The sequence below is a fragment of the Plectropomus leopardus genome, chromosome 10, assembly GCF_026936395.1.
Source record: "Plectropomus leopardus strain MGB_pleo_1.0 chromosome 10, ASM2693639v1, whole genome shotgun sequence".
Classification (NCBI taxonomy): Eukaryota; Metazoa; Chordata; class Actinopteri; order Perciformes; family Serranidae; genus Plectropomus; species Plectropomus leopardus.
In genome coordinates this window covers 8,058,119-8,071,649 of record NC_142185.1, presented here as the reverse complement: position 1 = coordinate 8,071,649, position 13,531 = coordinate 8,058,119, and the positions used below count along the sequence as shown (strand labels likewise).

Here is a 13,531-nt window from a genome sequence, read left to right as displayed (position 1 = left end):
ATGTAATTCTAGGTCCCTATCTTCAGGAGGCTCCAGTGATTATTGATAAGCCAGAAATTGTATATGTGATGGAAAACCAGTCAGTCACCATCACCATCACCCTCAATCATGTCAACACTACAGTCATCTGGAAGAGGTATCTGTCACTCTTCTATCAAGTTTCTATTTCTATTTCTTTTTCTTTGCTTTATTTTTACATGATTGAGCTTGCAGCTTTCCTTGATACATATACATTATAGTTATATAAAGTCAATTATAATTGTATTTTAATCTTATTGAACAAAGAAAAAATGTGTAAAACTTGTATAGCCATAGTTATAGAACAACACTGCCATTGTAGTTTTCAGTGTAACATCCATGTTGTCATCATATGATTTGAATTCATGCAAGTCAAGCAGTATCTAGGGGGAAAGGTTGCCACCTTGTGGACCCAGTGTATTACAGGATAGTTAGCGTATGTGAGTGACAGACATAAATGCAGCATGACAAAGCATGCAGGCAGTTTTCTCACTTAAATTGATTTTCAAAGATTCCATAGCAACGAAGAGATTCATATATTGTGCCCTGACTTACACTAAAGCAAGAGCCAAACATTCACCACACCGGCTCTCTTGCCTGCATCATATGAATCCTGGTTTACAAAACAAACACTTTTTCACAGGAGGGGGGTGGTCCTCTCCAGCAAGCCAGGCCTGTACGAGATGACAATGCCAGATGATGACCAGCACACGCTGAAGCTGCTTAAAGTGAAGAGTGCTGACATCGGCGAGATGATGTTTGTGGCTTCCAACAAGTATGGCAGCGACACCTGCACCTTCAACGTAGAGATGGCAGGTAGGCGGTAGACTGATTTGTCTATCTGTTAGGGGTGTAATGGTACGCAAAATTCATGGTTTGTTTCATACCCCTATTTAGGATTCTCCCCACCCACCCACTCAAAAAAAAGAGGATACTTTTTAATTTTTTAAAAATTTTTTCTCAGTAGTGCAAGTGTCAAAGACAGACACATTCCTTTTGCGAGGCATTGAGGTAGCATTTTATGCGCTGGCAGCTTTGGTAAGCTATTTTTTTTTTACGAGCACTGATCTCAATGTCCCACAAGGCAAAATCTTAGAACATGCTATAAAACTGAATGACTTCTATTGTTAAATTTGAATAAAAATGCAAAATAAATAGAAGAAAAAAAATTACAATTACAATGGACCTTTTTCACATTTTGGGACGTCATAGTACAAAAAGCATAGGTTGATTTATTAATATTAATGATAGCTTAGTTTCATTAAGTGTCCCAGTAAACTAATTCAGTGAGCTAGAATGGGCAATACCAGCACAGCAACATCTCGTCCTCGCCTTAAATACAACTTTGGCTCCATTGCCGTTGTAGTTGACCAGAAACCTGCGGGCGGGTCTTTGAACTTCAGCAATACACCTTTTGTGCTAACCTTCGATATGCTGTTAATGGTGTATGGCAAACAGTTTGTGGGTGAAACTTGTGAACTCGTGTTTCGTATTACTAGTGTCAGTCTTCATATCGTCTTTCTTGAGTGTGGCTTTGTGCACCGGAAAAATACACAAAGCACTACAGTTCTACTATCCATCTTTGCATTTATCTATCTAAAGCTAACTTGGTATTTCACCTTTGCAACTCTGTTCACAGCTCCACCAACATTTGAAACTATCATGGAGGACCTGGATGTTTGCGCTGGAGAGACCCCTCGTTTTGCTGTGGTTGTGGAGGGCAAGCCCATTCCTGACATCCTCTGGCTCAAGGTTTTTTCACTTTTTAGCTGTCAAAAGTAGTTAAATAAGTAGTTACCGAGATAAACTGAATTACACAGCAGAATAATTTCTTCAAAAGTAAATTTACAAATCATTTACTGTTTGCTTTCAGAATGATATCCTGCTGTCAGAGAGCTGTCATTACACATTTGTGTACGATGATAACGAATGTTCCCTGGTCGTCCTAAATGCTCGTCCTGAAGACTCCGGGGTTTACACCTGCACTGCCAGGAACTTGGCAGGATCTGTGTCCTGTAAAGCTGAACTCACCATTCATGACGGTATGAGGTCAATCTCTCAGAGCCATAAAAAATATCTGTCAGTCCCCTTACTGCACAGCTAACAAGCTAAATGAAGGAACTAACATGACCATTGTAGCTTGTATTTATTTGGATTTAGCTGTACATATGCCCATTTCTAATTAACCTTTGCTCACTACTGTAGCTAAACGTAAAGAGGATCCAATGGATGACGAGGAGACTATTCTCAGGAAAATGCGCAGACTGACTGACAACTATGACATCCACAAGGAAATTGGAAGGTTGGACATTACTTTTGAAATTCCATACTTTGATGCAATATAATACAGGAAATCCACTGTCTGCACTTGAATCAGTTTTTTTATGTACAAAATGAGGCTGTGTTTTTTCATGTCTTATTGCGTCTATATTTGGAATTATTACTCATATCAGTTAAGTAGCTATGAACTAATTTTTCCTCCTGATTTTTTCCTCCAGAGGTGCATTTTCCTATGTGAAACGTGTGACCCAAAAGGTTGGCAAAGTGGAGTATGCTGCAAAGTTTATCTCCACACGAGCCAAAAAGAAGGCGTCTGCTCTCAGAGAGATGAACCTGCTTTCCAAGCTGGACCATGAGAGAATCCTTTATTTTCAGGATGCCTTTGAGAAAAAGAATGCAGTCATCATCATCACTGAATTGTATCCTTCTTATGCAGCCATCACACAAAGTATTTTCATGTAGAATAAACAATTAGCCTTGAAAAGGAAGTGAAATGACGAATAAAGTGTTTAGGTCTCTTTCCTTTATGTAGCGTTGTGTTGTTCTGGAAAAATTTCTATGAAAAAACTTGTCTTGTTAAAATGGAAATCAACCTGTGTGCTTGCATACTAACTGTAAATGTATTATAATTAGCACTTTTTTAACACTTCATCTTAAGGTCCAGAAAGAATAGCCTTAATTAATGTTCAAAGATGCCATGAGGAGCTGCTCGACAGATTCACACGAAAATCTACAGTAATGGAGTCTGATGTAAGTCCTGTTTTGTGACTGCTCAACAAATGTTATTGCGATTTAATATAATTTATTTGTCTCATAAATGACAACTGTACGGATATGTTTGTGTTTTGGGACCCTAGGTACGTTCATGTATAAGACAAGTGCTTGAGGGTGTGGACTACCTTCATCATCTAAACATCATACACCTGGACATTAAGGTAGATGCTCGTGGATCCTCACTCTCCCGCACTTTCATTGTCTTCCTTTGGAAATAAAAACGTTGTTGTTGTTACATATACCAAATCACCATAAAATATGTATTCTGATGGCAGAACAAGATAAAATAATTTTTTTTTTCCTTAGCCTGATAACGTCCTCATGGCAGACTCCCACAGCGATCAGATCCGAATCTGTGACCTTGGCAATGCAGTGCAGATCACACCCGATGACACTCAGTACTGCAAATATGGCACACCAGAATTTGTAGCTCCAGAAATTGTCAATCAGACCCCTGTGTCAAAAGCAACAGACATCTGGTAGAGTATCAGTTTAATTTATAACAAAACTATTTGTTGTTCTATCTTAACACACTATTGTTGTCACAATACTGGAATTTCTAACTTTGTTACAATACACTAAAAAATATCCATTTTCGATAACATTGTTGGTACCAGAGGAAAAAATTGTCATTAAGGGCATACGATTTAAATTTAAAAATTGTATTAAAAAGATAAATGTAACAAGGTTATACATTACAATGTTCTTGGTTAGAAGCAGAAAACAGCAGAATAACTGCAGTAAACATTAACAATAAGAAAGAACACAAAAAGCACAGCAGTATTAAAACCATTTCAAATATTCAGCCTTAATATGTGATCAATTAAACTTTTTTTGCCAAAACCACAACACACTACCTTTTTTTAATTCTCTTCTGTATTTTCCTAGGTCAGTCGGAGTTATCGCATACCTGTGGTGAGTAAAATTTTTATCTTTTATTTTCTATGTTATTAAATGTATTTCAGGATGCTGAATATCAGTGTTAGTTTTTGATATGTTTGCCTGTTCAGGATTATCCATAGGTGATTATTAAAAATGTTTGTTTCTGTTTCCAGTTTGACTGGAGTTTCTCCATTTGCTGGAGAGAACGACCGCAGCTCTCTACTGAACATCAGGAACTATAATGTAGCTTTTGAGGAGAGCATGTTTGCTGACCTTTGCAGAGAGGCTAAAGGATTCATCATAAAGCTGCTTGTAGCAGACAGACTGTGAGTAAAATTACTGGATCTCTTTATCAAGATGTGTTCTATGTCTATTATTTATTTATTTATTCACCATTCTGTAACTGCATTTAGAAATTGTTCCCTATAAGGTGATTAAGAAGACAAAGTCCCTCATGTTAATTATTTTTTCTAATAATAGTTGCTGAACAGATGAACATTTGTTTTTTTATATTCAATTATTTTCTTGCTCCTGTCTTTAACACTCAAAGTCTCCCTTTGGTCCTTGTCACATAGGATAGCTAAGAGACCACACTTTACCAAGCTAGACAATAAAACAAATGTATATAAATCTAGAGAACTGAAATATGCCTCATTTTCCTGTAGGAGACCTGATACTAAAGAATGCCTCCGACACCCTTGGTTCAAGGTAAGACAAGGCCACTTCACACGACAGAGTTTATCACCCACAACCTCTTTCTGCAGTAATTTATTCTTGAAGATGGTGAGCGAGGCCCTTTTCACAGCTTTTTCATTACATTGAATGTCTATTTATTGTACAGACACTTAGCAAGGGGAAGGCCATAAGTACAGAGGCCCTGAAGAAGTTTGTGTCACGCAGGAAATGGCAGGTGAGGCTTATTTTATTTCCTATTTTGGTTTACTTTATTGCATTACTCCCCAAATGCTTATAAGGCATTCAATGGTTGCATCTTTTTTTTATGCTATCATATTTCTATTTTACAGCGTTCACTAATCAGCTATAAATCAAAAATGGTCTTGAGGTCAATCCCAGAGCTGTTGAATGATTCCTCCAGCCATATCTCCATTGCAGTTCCCAGGCACCTTAAAGAAGGCTCACCTTTGCCATCATCATCTTCAGACTCTGATGAAGACATTGATGAATTGCCATTTATCCCAATGCCACTTAACATGGAGTTTTCTGGATCAAGGATGTCACTTAATGACATACAAAGCAATGAGCAGGAAACAGGAAAGCAGGAAGGATCCAGTAAATGGTCTGGGTCTCCTGATCAAGCCCCTGAGGCAATGGAGTGTGACTCGACAGAAATGGACAAAGAAGGAGTCGAATCAACAGGCAAAGGCCGCCTGCGGAAAAGGTCGTCACAGGACAATGACAGGGGTTCCTCAGATGAAGAGTCACTTGCAGAATTACCACAAAAGTCACAGCTGACTAGAAAACCCCTGCGAAGAGGTTCAAGCATGGAGTCAGACAAACCAGAGGGTGGACGACGAAGAGGTGAACTAAGACGCGGAGGCTCAGCTGACAGCGCATTGCTGCTCCGCATTACACCTGAGGAAGCAGCTGGAGAAGGAAACCAAGAGGATGGAAGAAGAGTTCTGAAGAAGGCTGTCTCTATGGAGCTACCAAGAAGAAGCACCAGCCCAGGAACTGCCAAGATGAGTCAAGAAGACTATGCTCTTAAACTTGAACTGATGAGACAGCGACTGCTTCGTGGTGGCTCGGTGGACAACAAGATGAGCGGACTGAGAGGACCTCTATTGGAAACATTGGGAATGGGAGATGAAAAACGTGCAATATCCTCAGATCGCTACCCTCGCACTGCTCGTTTGGGCCCACCACCACTAATCAGAGCTGCATCCAGCGATTGTGCTACAGAGGAAGTTCCCAAACCCAAAGTCTTGCGCAAAACTGCTTCTTTTAGTCAAGGTGATTCAGAACCCATAGCATTACACCGCCGGTCAGGAGCTCCTTTGGAGATTCCTGTTGCACAGGTAGAAGAGAGAAGGCTCAAGGAGGCTATATCTATGTCAGCTCTCACTGAGCAAATCAAGCTAGACTCTCGTCCAGTGACTCCCAGGGAACCTTCACCAAAACCACCGACACCAGAGTCTGTTATGCAGGAAAGTCCAACCAAAACAGAAAGCGAGGAATCATTAATGGAAAGAGAGATAAAACCTGATGACACTATGAACGAAAAGATGGATGGGCTGACTACAGATAGTAATTTTGATGAGAGATCGAGCACAAGTGGTTTCTCAGAGAAGGACATGAGCATATCAGAAGAACCAATGATTGAGTCTGAGTATACGGGCCAGAGAATTCCCACACCACCCCCTGTGGTCCAAAGCTCTAAACTAGAGGAGAAGATGGAGGAAGAAGGAGGAAATGAGCAAGAAGAAGAAGAAGAAGAGAGTATCAAAGAAGGAGAGGAAAGAATCGCTGAATCAAGTGCTAAAGAAGATGTAGATGTTTCCGAAGAAATGGTTGAGGAAGAAGTACCTGCTAAATCTTCTGATATGATCATAACCACAAGCTCAGTTATGGTGAGACCAACACAAGAATATTCCCATCCATCAACAAATGTTGTGTCAACTTATGTAACACCCTCGCCTCCTGCTCGAGTTGTTCTTCCAGATGGAAGGACTTCAGCTTATGCAAGTATAATGCAGACCATCATGGTCCCTGCAATTCAGCCTCCCAATGAACAACCTTTAGGCCCCTCTACACCTGTTGTTGTTCCAGCCACCTCATCATCCTCTGTGCCAACTGAAACAGTTGCACCCACACCTTCACCTGCCAGCATGACCGCTGCTTTACCTGGTGCACCACAGCCAGCCATCATCTCAACCACTGAGCACCCTGCTGTATATTCCAGGGTAGCGTCACCAGAAATGATGACAAAAGAACCTAGTCCGCCAAAGACTATTGCACATTCCTCATCCCAACAAGAGCTCTCAGCAGGACATGACTTTGAGGACATTACCTCTGAAGAAGTCTTTGAGGCCCGCTTCAAAAAACGGGAATCTTCCCTAACAAGAAGTCTGAAATTTCTGTCACGGTCAAAGAATGAGGACAAATCACAAGCAACCTCATCAGACTCCACAGAGTCGGGTGAAGAGATATACAGACCTGGGCCAATTGGTGCACCTTTGGAATTAGCACAAAGGAGACTTGAGGAGAAGTCCAAGTCAGTTCAGGACCTTCGCGAAGCTCAAAAGGACCAAGGCTTTATGAGGAGGCTCTCTATGCGCCTGAAGAGAACGCCGTCAACTGAGCGCAAGGACGAAACAACCAAAGAGGAAGATTCCATCGCTTCAAGACGTAGGCTTTCTTGGACTATCGGCCGCAGAGGGTCACAGGACAAGAAGGAGGTTGAGATGACGCGCATGGATGGTGGAGATAATACGGTGGTAGAACAAGATGAAAAGGAGCTTAAGAAAGCTAATGAATCACCAGTCTTGGCAATGCGCAGAAAGATTGAATCAACAGTGGCTGGGATCTCCACAAGAATTCGCAGCTACTCAGAGGAAAGGAGAGCATCAGAGGACAAGGAAACCAAGAGGACACCCATTCTTTCCATGCTTCGTCGTGCAACATCAGAGAGCCGTGCCACGAAGGTTCCCAGTGTTCCTCAGAACCAGTTGGCATCTCAGGCCAGTAATGGTGCCTCATCGGAGTCCCTAGACTCTATGTCCAGCCTAAAGTCAGAAACAACAAAGGGTATGAAGCCATTACTTAAGCATCTTATTGAAATATTTTTACTCCACATTTAACTTAAGTTTTATCAGTTGTACTTTCCTAAATGCATGATGATTGATTCATGGATTGATTGTTTTTATTTTTTTTGTTTTTGTTTTGCTTTTCTGTAAAGTTGCGGAGGCTGAGCGCAGATCCCGCTGGGATCGATGGGGCCTAACTAGAGGGAGGCGTGACAAAACAGTATCACAGCCTGACATACCATCAGCAATCTCTAGAGAAAATAGTTCCCTACGCACACGCCAGTACTCCAAACTGGCCTCTGGTAAGTCACACAAGACTATGCATGAACAGATTTTGATTTTACTGTGTCAAAAGTTTGAGATTTTGGAAGGTATTCCTTTCTACCCAAACGTCAGATGGGAAGACCACTCATGTATATCTGTCCATTAAATATAAGGCTAGAGGAAGCAGCCAGTTACCTTAGCTTAGTAGAAAGAGTGGAAACTGTTGCTCTTGTCATCACCCTGAGGTTGCAAAATTGGAGGTGCTGACATGCTGATCATGTTATCATATAATATATGTACAATTGTGGGAAGAACACAAACACATATGTTTCTAGCTTATCCTTGGACAGAAATTATGCATTGACTCCTATGCTGGTGGTCTTAACTGTCAGTGGGTAAAGTAAATCCTACTTTTTAATTTCGCTCATCAATATACATTATATTAATGACTGTAAGCATTATATCATATAACAATAAGAACATTATTAACTATTGGCTTCGTGTCTTTTGCTTACAGATTTCCCTCCAGTATTCCACATCAAACTGAGAGATCATGTCCTGCTGGAGGGGGATCCAGTCACACTCAGCTGTCTGCCAGCAGGGAGCCCCCACCCACACATCACCTGGATGAAGGGTAAAGATCTCTGATGTAAACAAGGCAGTGTTACTTAAGTGATGGTCTCACAGATGGACGGTCAGAATCACTTCACTTGCTACAGTAATTTGCATAATTATTCTTGGGTGCATGAGTGCAAAGCCATGATGGCTTGCACTGCATATTGCTACATATGAACATATGGTACCATGCACCATGCAACAGAGGTTGCATACATTGCAAATAAATAAACAAATTCCTCATTACTCTAGAAATGGAGTAACCAGCAGTTATGTGTGTGATTACCTTCTGATAAGTGCTTTATAGTTTCTATCATAATATTTTTTGTCACTTTTCATTGTTTTCATTTATAATAAAATTCCGTCTTCATTATATCTCATAATTCTGTAAAAGACCATTGTTATTGCATGTTTCCTCAGATAAGAAGCCCCTGGAGATTGATGCCAGGATGAACATGATTGCCTGCCCTGATGGCCGGCAGCTACTGATGATCATGCAGACCACCAAGAAGGATGCAGGAGTCTATGAATGTGTCGCTACAAACCCCCTGGCCACTGTGTCCAGCTCTTGCACAATATCTCTTGCTCGTAAGAACTGAGACATTCATCACTTTTAAGTCTGTCTGTGAGGAGCAGTAAACCCAGTTAGTTCTTTAGGTTCTATATATAAATAAATATGGTTGATGAATAGACCAGAGAGAGCCTGGAAAGAAGCTGGGGGGCAAGTGATATGTTTTTCATACCAATATATTTGTTTTACAGGTTTACCTAATCGTCCTGGGACCCCTGAAATACCTCAGAAGTACAACAACACAGCCCTGGTACTGTGGAGGCCCTCAGACACTATGGCCCCGTGCACATACTCTCTGGAGAGGAGAGCAGAGGGTTAGTGTCTAATGGCATTGTTTACATTTTTTATTCCATTTTAAATGAGATGTCCACAAATGTTATCTATTTCATAAGTTTTAATAGATCCAAGACATAATGAAGTCAGAGTATTGAGGAGAGTTTACCAGGAATTATTGTTTTTTTCCCAAAACAACCATGAAACACACCTAATCTCATCAGCCACGATATTAAACAACATACATTTACTGCAAATCAGTAGCACCATGTAGGCTGTGGCATACAGTAGTAAAGGTAAAGGAGTGAACTATATGTTGAGAACAGATTAGTTGTAAAAACCTGAACCATAAATACAACAAAGTGGCTTGCCACATATGAGCCACCATTTATAAGAATGAAAATGGCAATACAATAATGATTCATCAACACACGAGAAGTGAGACTTATAAATAACAAAACAAGGTGTGTTTGTGTATTTGATGTAGAAAAATGGCAAGTGTGATGTAAATCCACTAAAAAAACTGTCTCTTCAAAGAACATGGATGCACTGATGTTATTTTTACTCCCCAGGTGAGACCAACTGGCTGATCGTGGCTACAGGCGTGGCAGACTGTTATTACAATGTGGTGGACTTGCCAGCAGGGGGCTCCTTCAGGTTCAGGGTGGCATGTGTCAATAAAGCTGGCCAAGGCCCCTACAGCAACCTCTCTGAAGTAGTAAGCCTGGATGTGTCAGGTATGTGAGACCTTTGTGTTTACTTTAGAGAAGGCTGTTTGATGAACATTAAGTTGCTCTGAGTGAACTCATTCATGTCTGTCCTTACCTGATATCAGACAGTGTTAAGTCTTTACACTCCGTCTCCATCTTCAGTCTGACATAATCTCCAGTCTGCCCAAATTAGGTGGGGGAAGGGGAGTCAGTATTCCCCAACCAATCAGTAACATCTAGTATAGACCTGAATCTAATGTCAGTTTAAGTCCACACTGATGTGTGGTGAAGACATGTTGATTTATAACAGCCTTGATAGCAGTGTCTTTCCTGTCTACAGGGCTTGCCTTTGTTGTTTTTACTCCTCACTGGTTCTGGCGCAGCGCTTAACAAACGCTTGACAACAGGTCATTATATTCAAACTGAGAAATCACTCTTTTATGTCACAATGCCAGAAGAATCAAACTCAAACTTGATGGAGTGGGCCCAAGCAAACATACATTAAAAATGATTCAAGCACATTTGACGGTGTGTTGCAAAATAAGTCTGAGCTGTAGATCATCACAATGCATGTGTTGTCATCCTCTCTCTCCTTGTCTTTAATTAGAACCAGCTAAATCCAGTTCTACAGTGGTGGTCAAGACTGTTCCTGCAACTTCTCCTCCTCCCCCTGTGGTGATGATGTCATCCATGAAAGTGCCTCCCATTAAACTGGCTCCTAGTAAATCCACAACACTAACACCCGCCCCTCCCTCAACGTCAGCTCCTGCCCCATCGGTGGCTAAATCTGCTTCTCCAGTCACCATTAAACCCGCTGTGCAGGTTGATGCTAGCCTTCCTGCTGTTACTCCGCCCATCAGTACAGCTCCCTCAGAACAAGCTCCTGTTCAGACCCCCACGGCTGCCCAAACCACGCCAGCCAAAGCCAAGACCACCATTAGCATCAGTGTGAGCAAACCCCAGACCAAACTCGCACCGCCCCCTGTTGTCCCTCCCAAACCTAAGAGTCCTGTAAATGTGGGACCCACAACCACCCAATCCCCTTCTCCTGTACCACCACCTGGGCCTGCCATTGGGAAACCTATTTCCTCTCTTCCCATGTACGTGCCAGCTGTGAGCGCTCATGCTGCTCCACCTTCTCAACCCAGTTCCACCCCAACAACTACCACACTTTCAGTCACTCCTGTGACCGTCTCACCACCCGTGCCTGTCTCGCTACCCGTCTCGCCACCTGTGGTGGTGGTGCAGAGTCTGACACCACTGATGCAGGGAGGAGACAGCCGCGGTACCCCATCTGGGCGGATCACGCCATCAGGACGGGCCACACCTTCGGGACGCAGGACGCCGTTGGGCAAGCCTGGAGAGGGATCTTTGCGCCAGGGAGTCCCACAGAAGCCTTACACCTTCATGGATGAGAAAGCAAGGTAGTGACTACTGACAAAACCTGACTGTAATATTGATACTTAGAGAGAGATATAGAGACACGAACTTAAAGGTGAGCTCACAGCAAATTGTACCTTGAAAATAAACTTTTGATACGTATAGATTATAAGAATACTTTACTGCCCAAATGACCATTTCTATATAAATTACACACTGTGTTACGTGAATTTATGAAGAAAACTTTGTTTGTCTCACATGCCTCTACCTTGATAGAGAATACAAAATTTAGAGAAAAGCCTTGATAAATTGAAGTCATAGATGATGTGTTTAACATCATCAAAACTACTTCAAAGCATCCATTTACAAACTCACACATCTCATGCAGTATAGTTTAAGTCTTATTCGTTCAGTCGTACACTCAGTACTTCCCAAACAGACAACCATCTACAACAGGGAACTCAACTAAAAGTGAAAATTATCTATGCTCCCTCCAAAACCAGACTCCATTGACAAAAACAGTCATTTTACCTTGCTGCTTTTGTTTTTGTTTTTGTTTCTGTGCTAGTGTGTGACTCAGGTGAAAACACCAAAGTTTTTAGCAAAAAAGCTCTACAAACTGATTGTACGCTAACTAATGAGCATCAGGAGTTGGTATGAAAACAGAGCTAGTGTATACTGGACTGACATTCGTTAGGTGGCTAGAGACACAACTCCAATAATACTTACTTTGTTTACAGCTTGTTCCACTGCCTACAAGTGACCAATAAAAAAAACAGTTAGTGCCAAGTGGCTCTCTTTTAGAGCACAGCTCAGCTTTTGCTAATAAAACAAATATAAATCATCAGGAGGTAAAGAAAACATAAACTGACAAAAAACGTGTATAAACCTTTGGAGCAGTTAACAGTTTGATAGCATGTTCTGCTTAGTTCTCCATTGAAAAGTAAAAGTAAAACATGTTGAAGTTTGTTCACTTTTTGCCCCTCAAAATTAGTACTCACTCATTTCAAAGGGCAAAGGGTAAACTGTTTTAAAATGTTTGCATTATGAATATGTTTCATTTGGATTTTTTTACCAAAAGTTAAGGGACATACTATTGACTTATTCTTTATCACACAGGGGGCGTTTTGGTGTGATCCGTGAGTGCCGGGAAAACGCCACAGGCAACCTCTTCATGGCTAAGATTGTTCCATATGAGGCCGACAACAAGCAGGTGGTGTTGCAGGAATATGACATCCTCAAGTCACTTCATCACGACAGGATCATGGCTCTGCATGAAGCTTATGTCACACCCCGCTACCTGGTGCTGATCTCTGAGTACTGCAGTGGAAAGGAGCTGCTCTTCAGCCTCATAGACAGGTGAAGCCACCGCAGCTTTGTTCAGTTTGATTTTCTGATGTGAAGTCATTACCTGGTTTTTCATTCATAATAAATAAGCAGAATTGACGTAGAAATGCATCAATGAGCCTCAAAATATTCTCCCTCTGACAAGTTGTTTCCTGGTGTTTGTCAGGTTCCGTTACTCAGAGGATGACGTGGTCACCTATATCGTGCAGATCCTCCAGGGTCTGGACTACCTCCACACGAGACGCATCCTCCACCTGGACATCAAGCCAGAGAACGTCATCATCACTTACATGAACGTCATCAAGATCATCGACTTTGGCAGTGCTCAGACTTATAACCCTCTCTTCCTCAAGCAGTTCAGCCCTCCCATAGGAACACTGGAGTACATGTGTAAGACGAAGACCACTAAGAGTGTAAAATTGAAGCTGCTTTAGTCAATGTTTTTATGTTAACAATAGATCAAATTACACCCTAATTTTCTTCACTCTAAGGACCTTATTTGCATCTTTCAGCTCATTGGTTTATGGCCCACAGCTTTACTGTTGTGAGTCAGTCTCACTGCTCTCATCAGCACCTTTCCCATCACAGCAGGCAGCTTTTTTCATTATAATAAACCAACTGCACACTTCCTGCACAGCACCAAATGTTTGACA

General features: G+C 41.5%; 1 protein-coding gene across 2 annotated transcripts in view; it reads left to right on the top strand.

The window, feature by feature from the left end:
• Positions 1–13,531, top strand: part of spegb (striated muscle enriched protein kinase b) — a 45,965-nt gene that overhangs the window by 26,984 nt on the left and 5,450 nt on the right. For both annotated transcript variants that reach the window (XM_042494392.2, XM_042494391.2), the window contains exons 17-38: positions 13–136; positions 662–834; positions 1,658–1,770; positions 1,892–2,060; positions 2,224–2,320; positions 2,517–2,717; positions 2,991–3,048; positions 3,156–3,233; positions 3,379–3,551; positions 3,961–3,987; positions 4,128–4,280; positions 4,620–4,662; positions 4,796–4,864; positions 4,980–7,719; positions 7,871–8,020; positions 8,500–8,616; positions 9,018–9,185; positions 9,360–9,482; positions 10,014–10,178; positions 10,759–11,575; positions 12,651–12,890; positions 13,045–13,268. In XM_042494392.2, the coding sequence (XP_042350326.2) occupies positions 13–136; positions 662–834; positions 1,658–1,770; positions 1,892–2,060; positions 2,224–2,320; positions 2,517–2,717; positions 2,991–3,048; positions 3,156–3,233; positions 3,379–3,551; positions 3,961–3,987; positions 4,128–4,280; positions 4,620–4,662; positions 4,796–4,864; positions 4,980–7,719; positions 7,871–8,020; positions 8,500–8,616; positions 9,018–9,185; positions 9,360–9,482; positions 10,014–10,178; positions 10,759–11,575; positions 12,651–12,890; positions 13,045–13,268 (6,222 nt within the window). The remainder of the gene's footprint in view (positions 1–12; positions 137–661; positions 835–1,657; positions 1,771–1,891; positions 2,061–2,223; positions 2,321–2,516; positions 2,718–2,990; positions 3,049–3,155; positions 3,234–3,378; positions 3,552–3,960; positions 3,988–4,127; positions 4,281–4,619; positions 4,663–4,795; positions 4,865–4,979; positions 7,720–7,870; positions 8,021–8,499; positions 8,617–9,017; positions 9,186–9,359; positions 9,483–10,013; positions 10,179–10,758; positions 11,576–12,650; positions 12,891–13,044; positions 13,269–13,531) is intronic.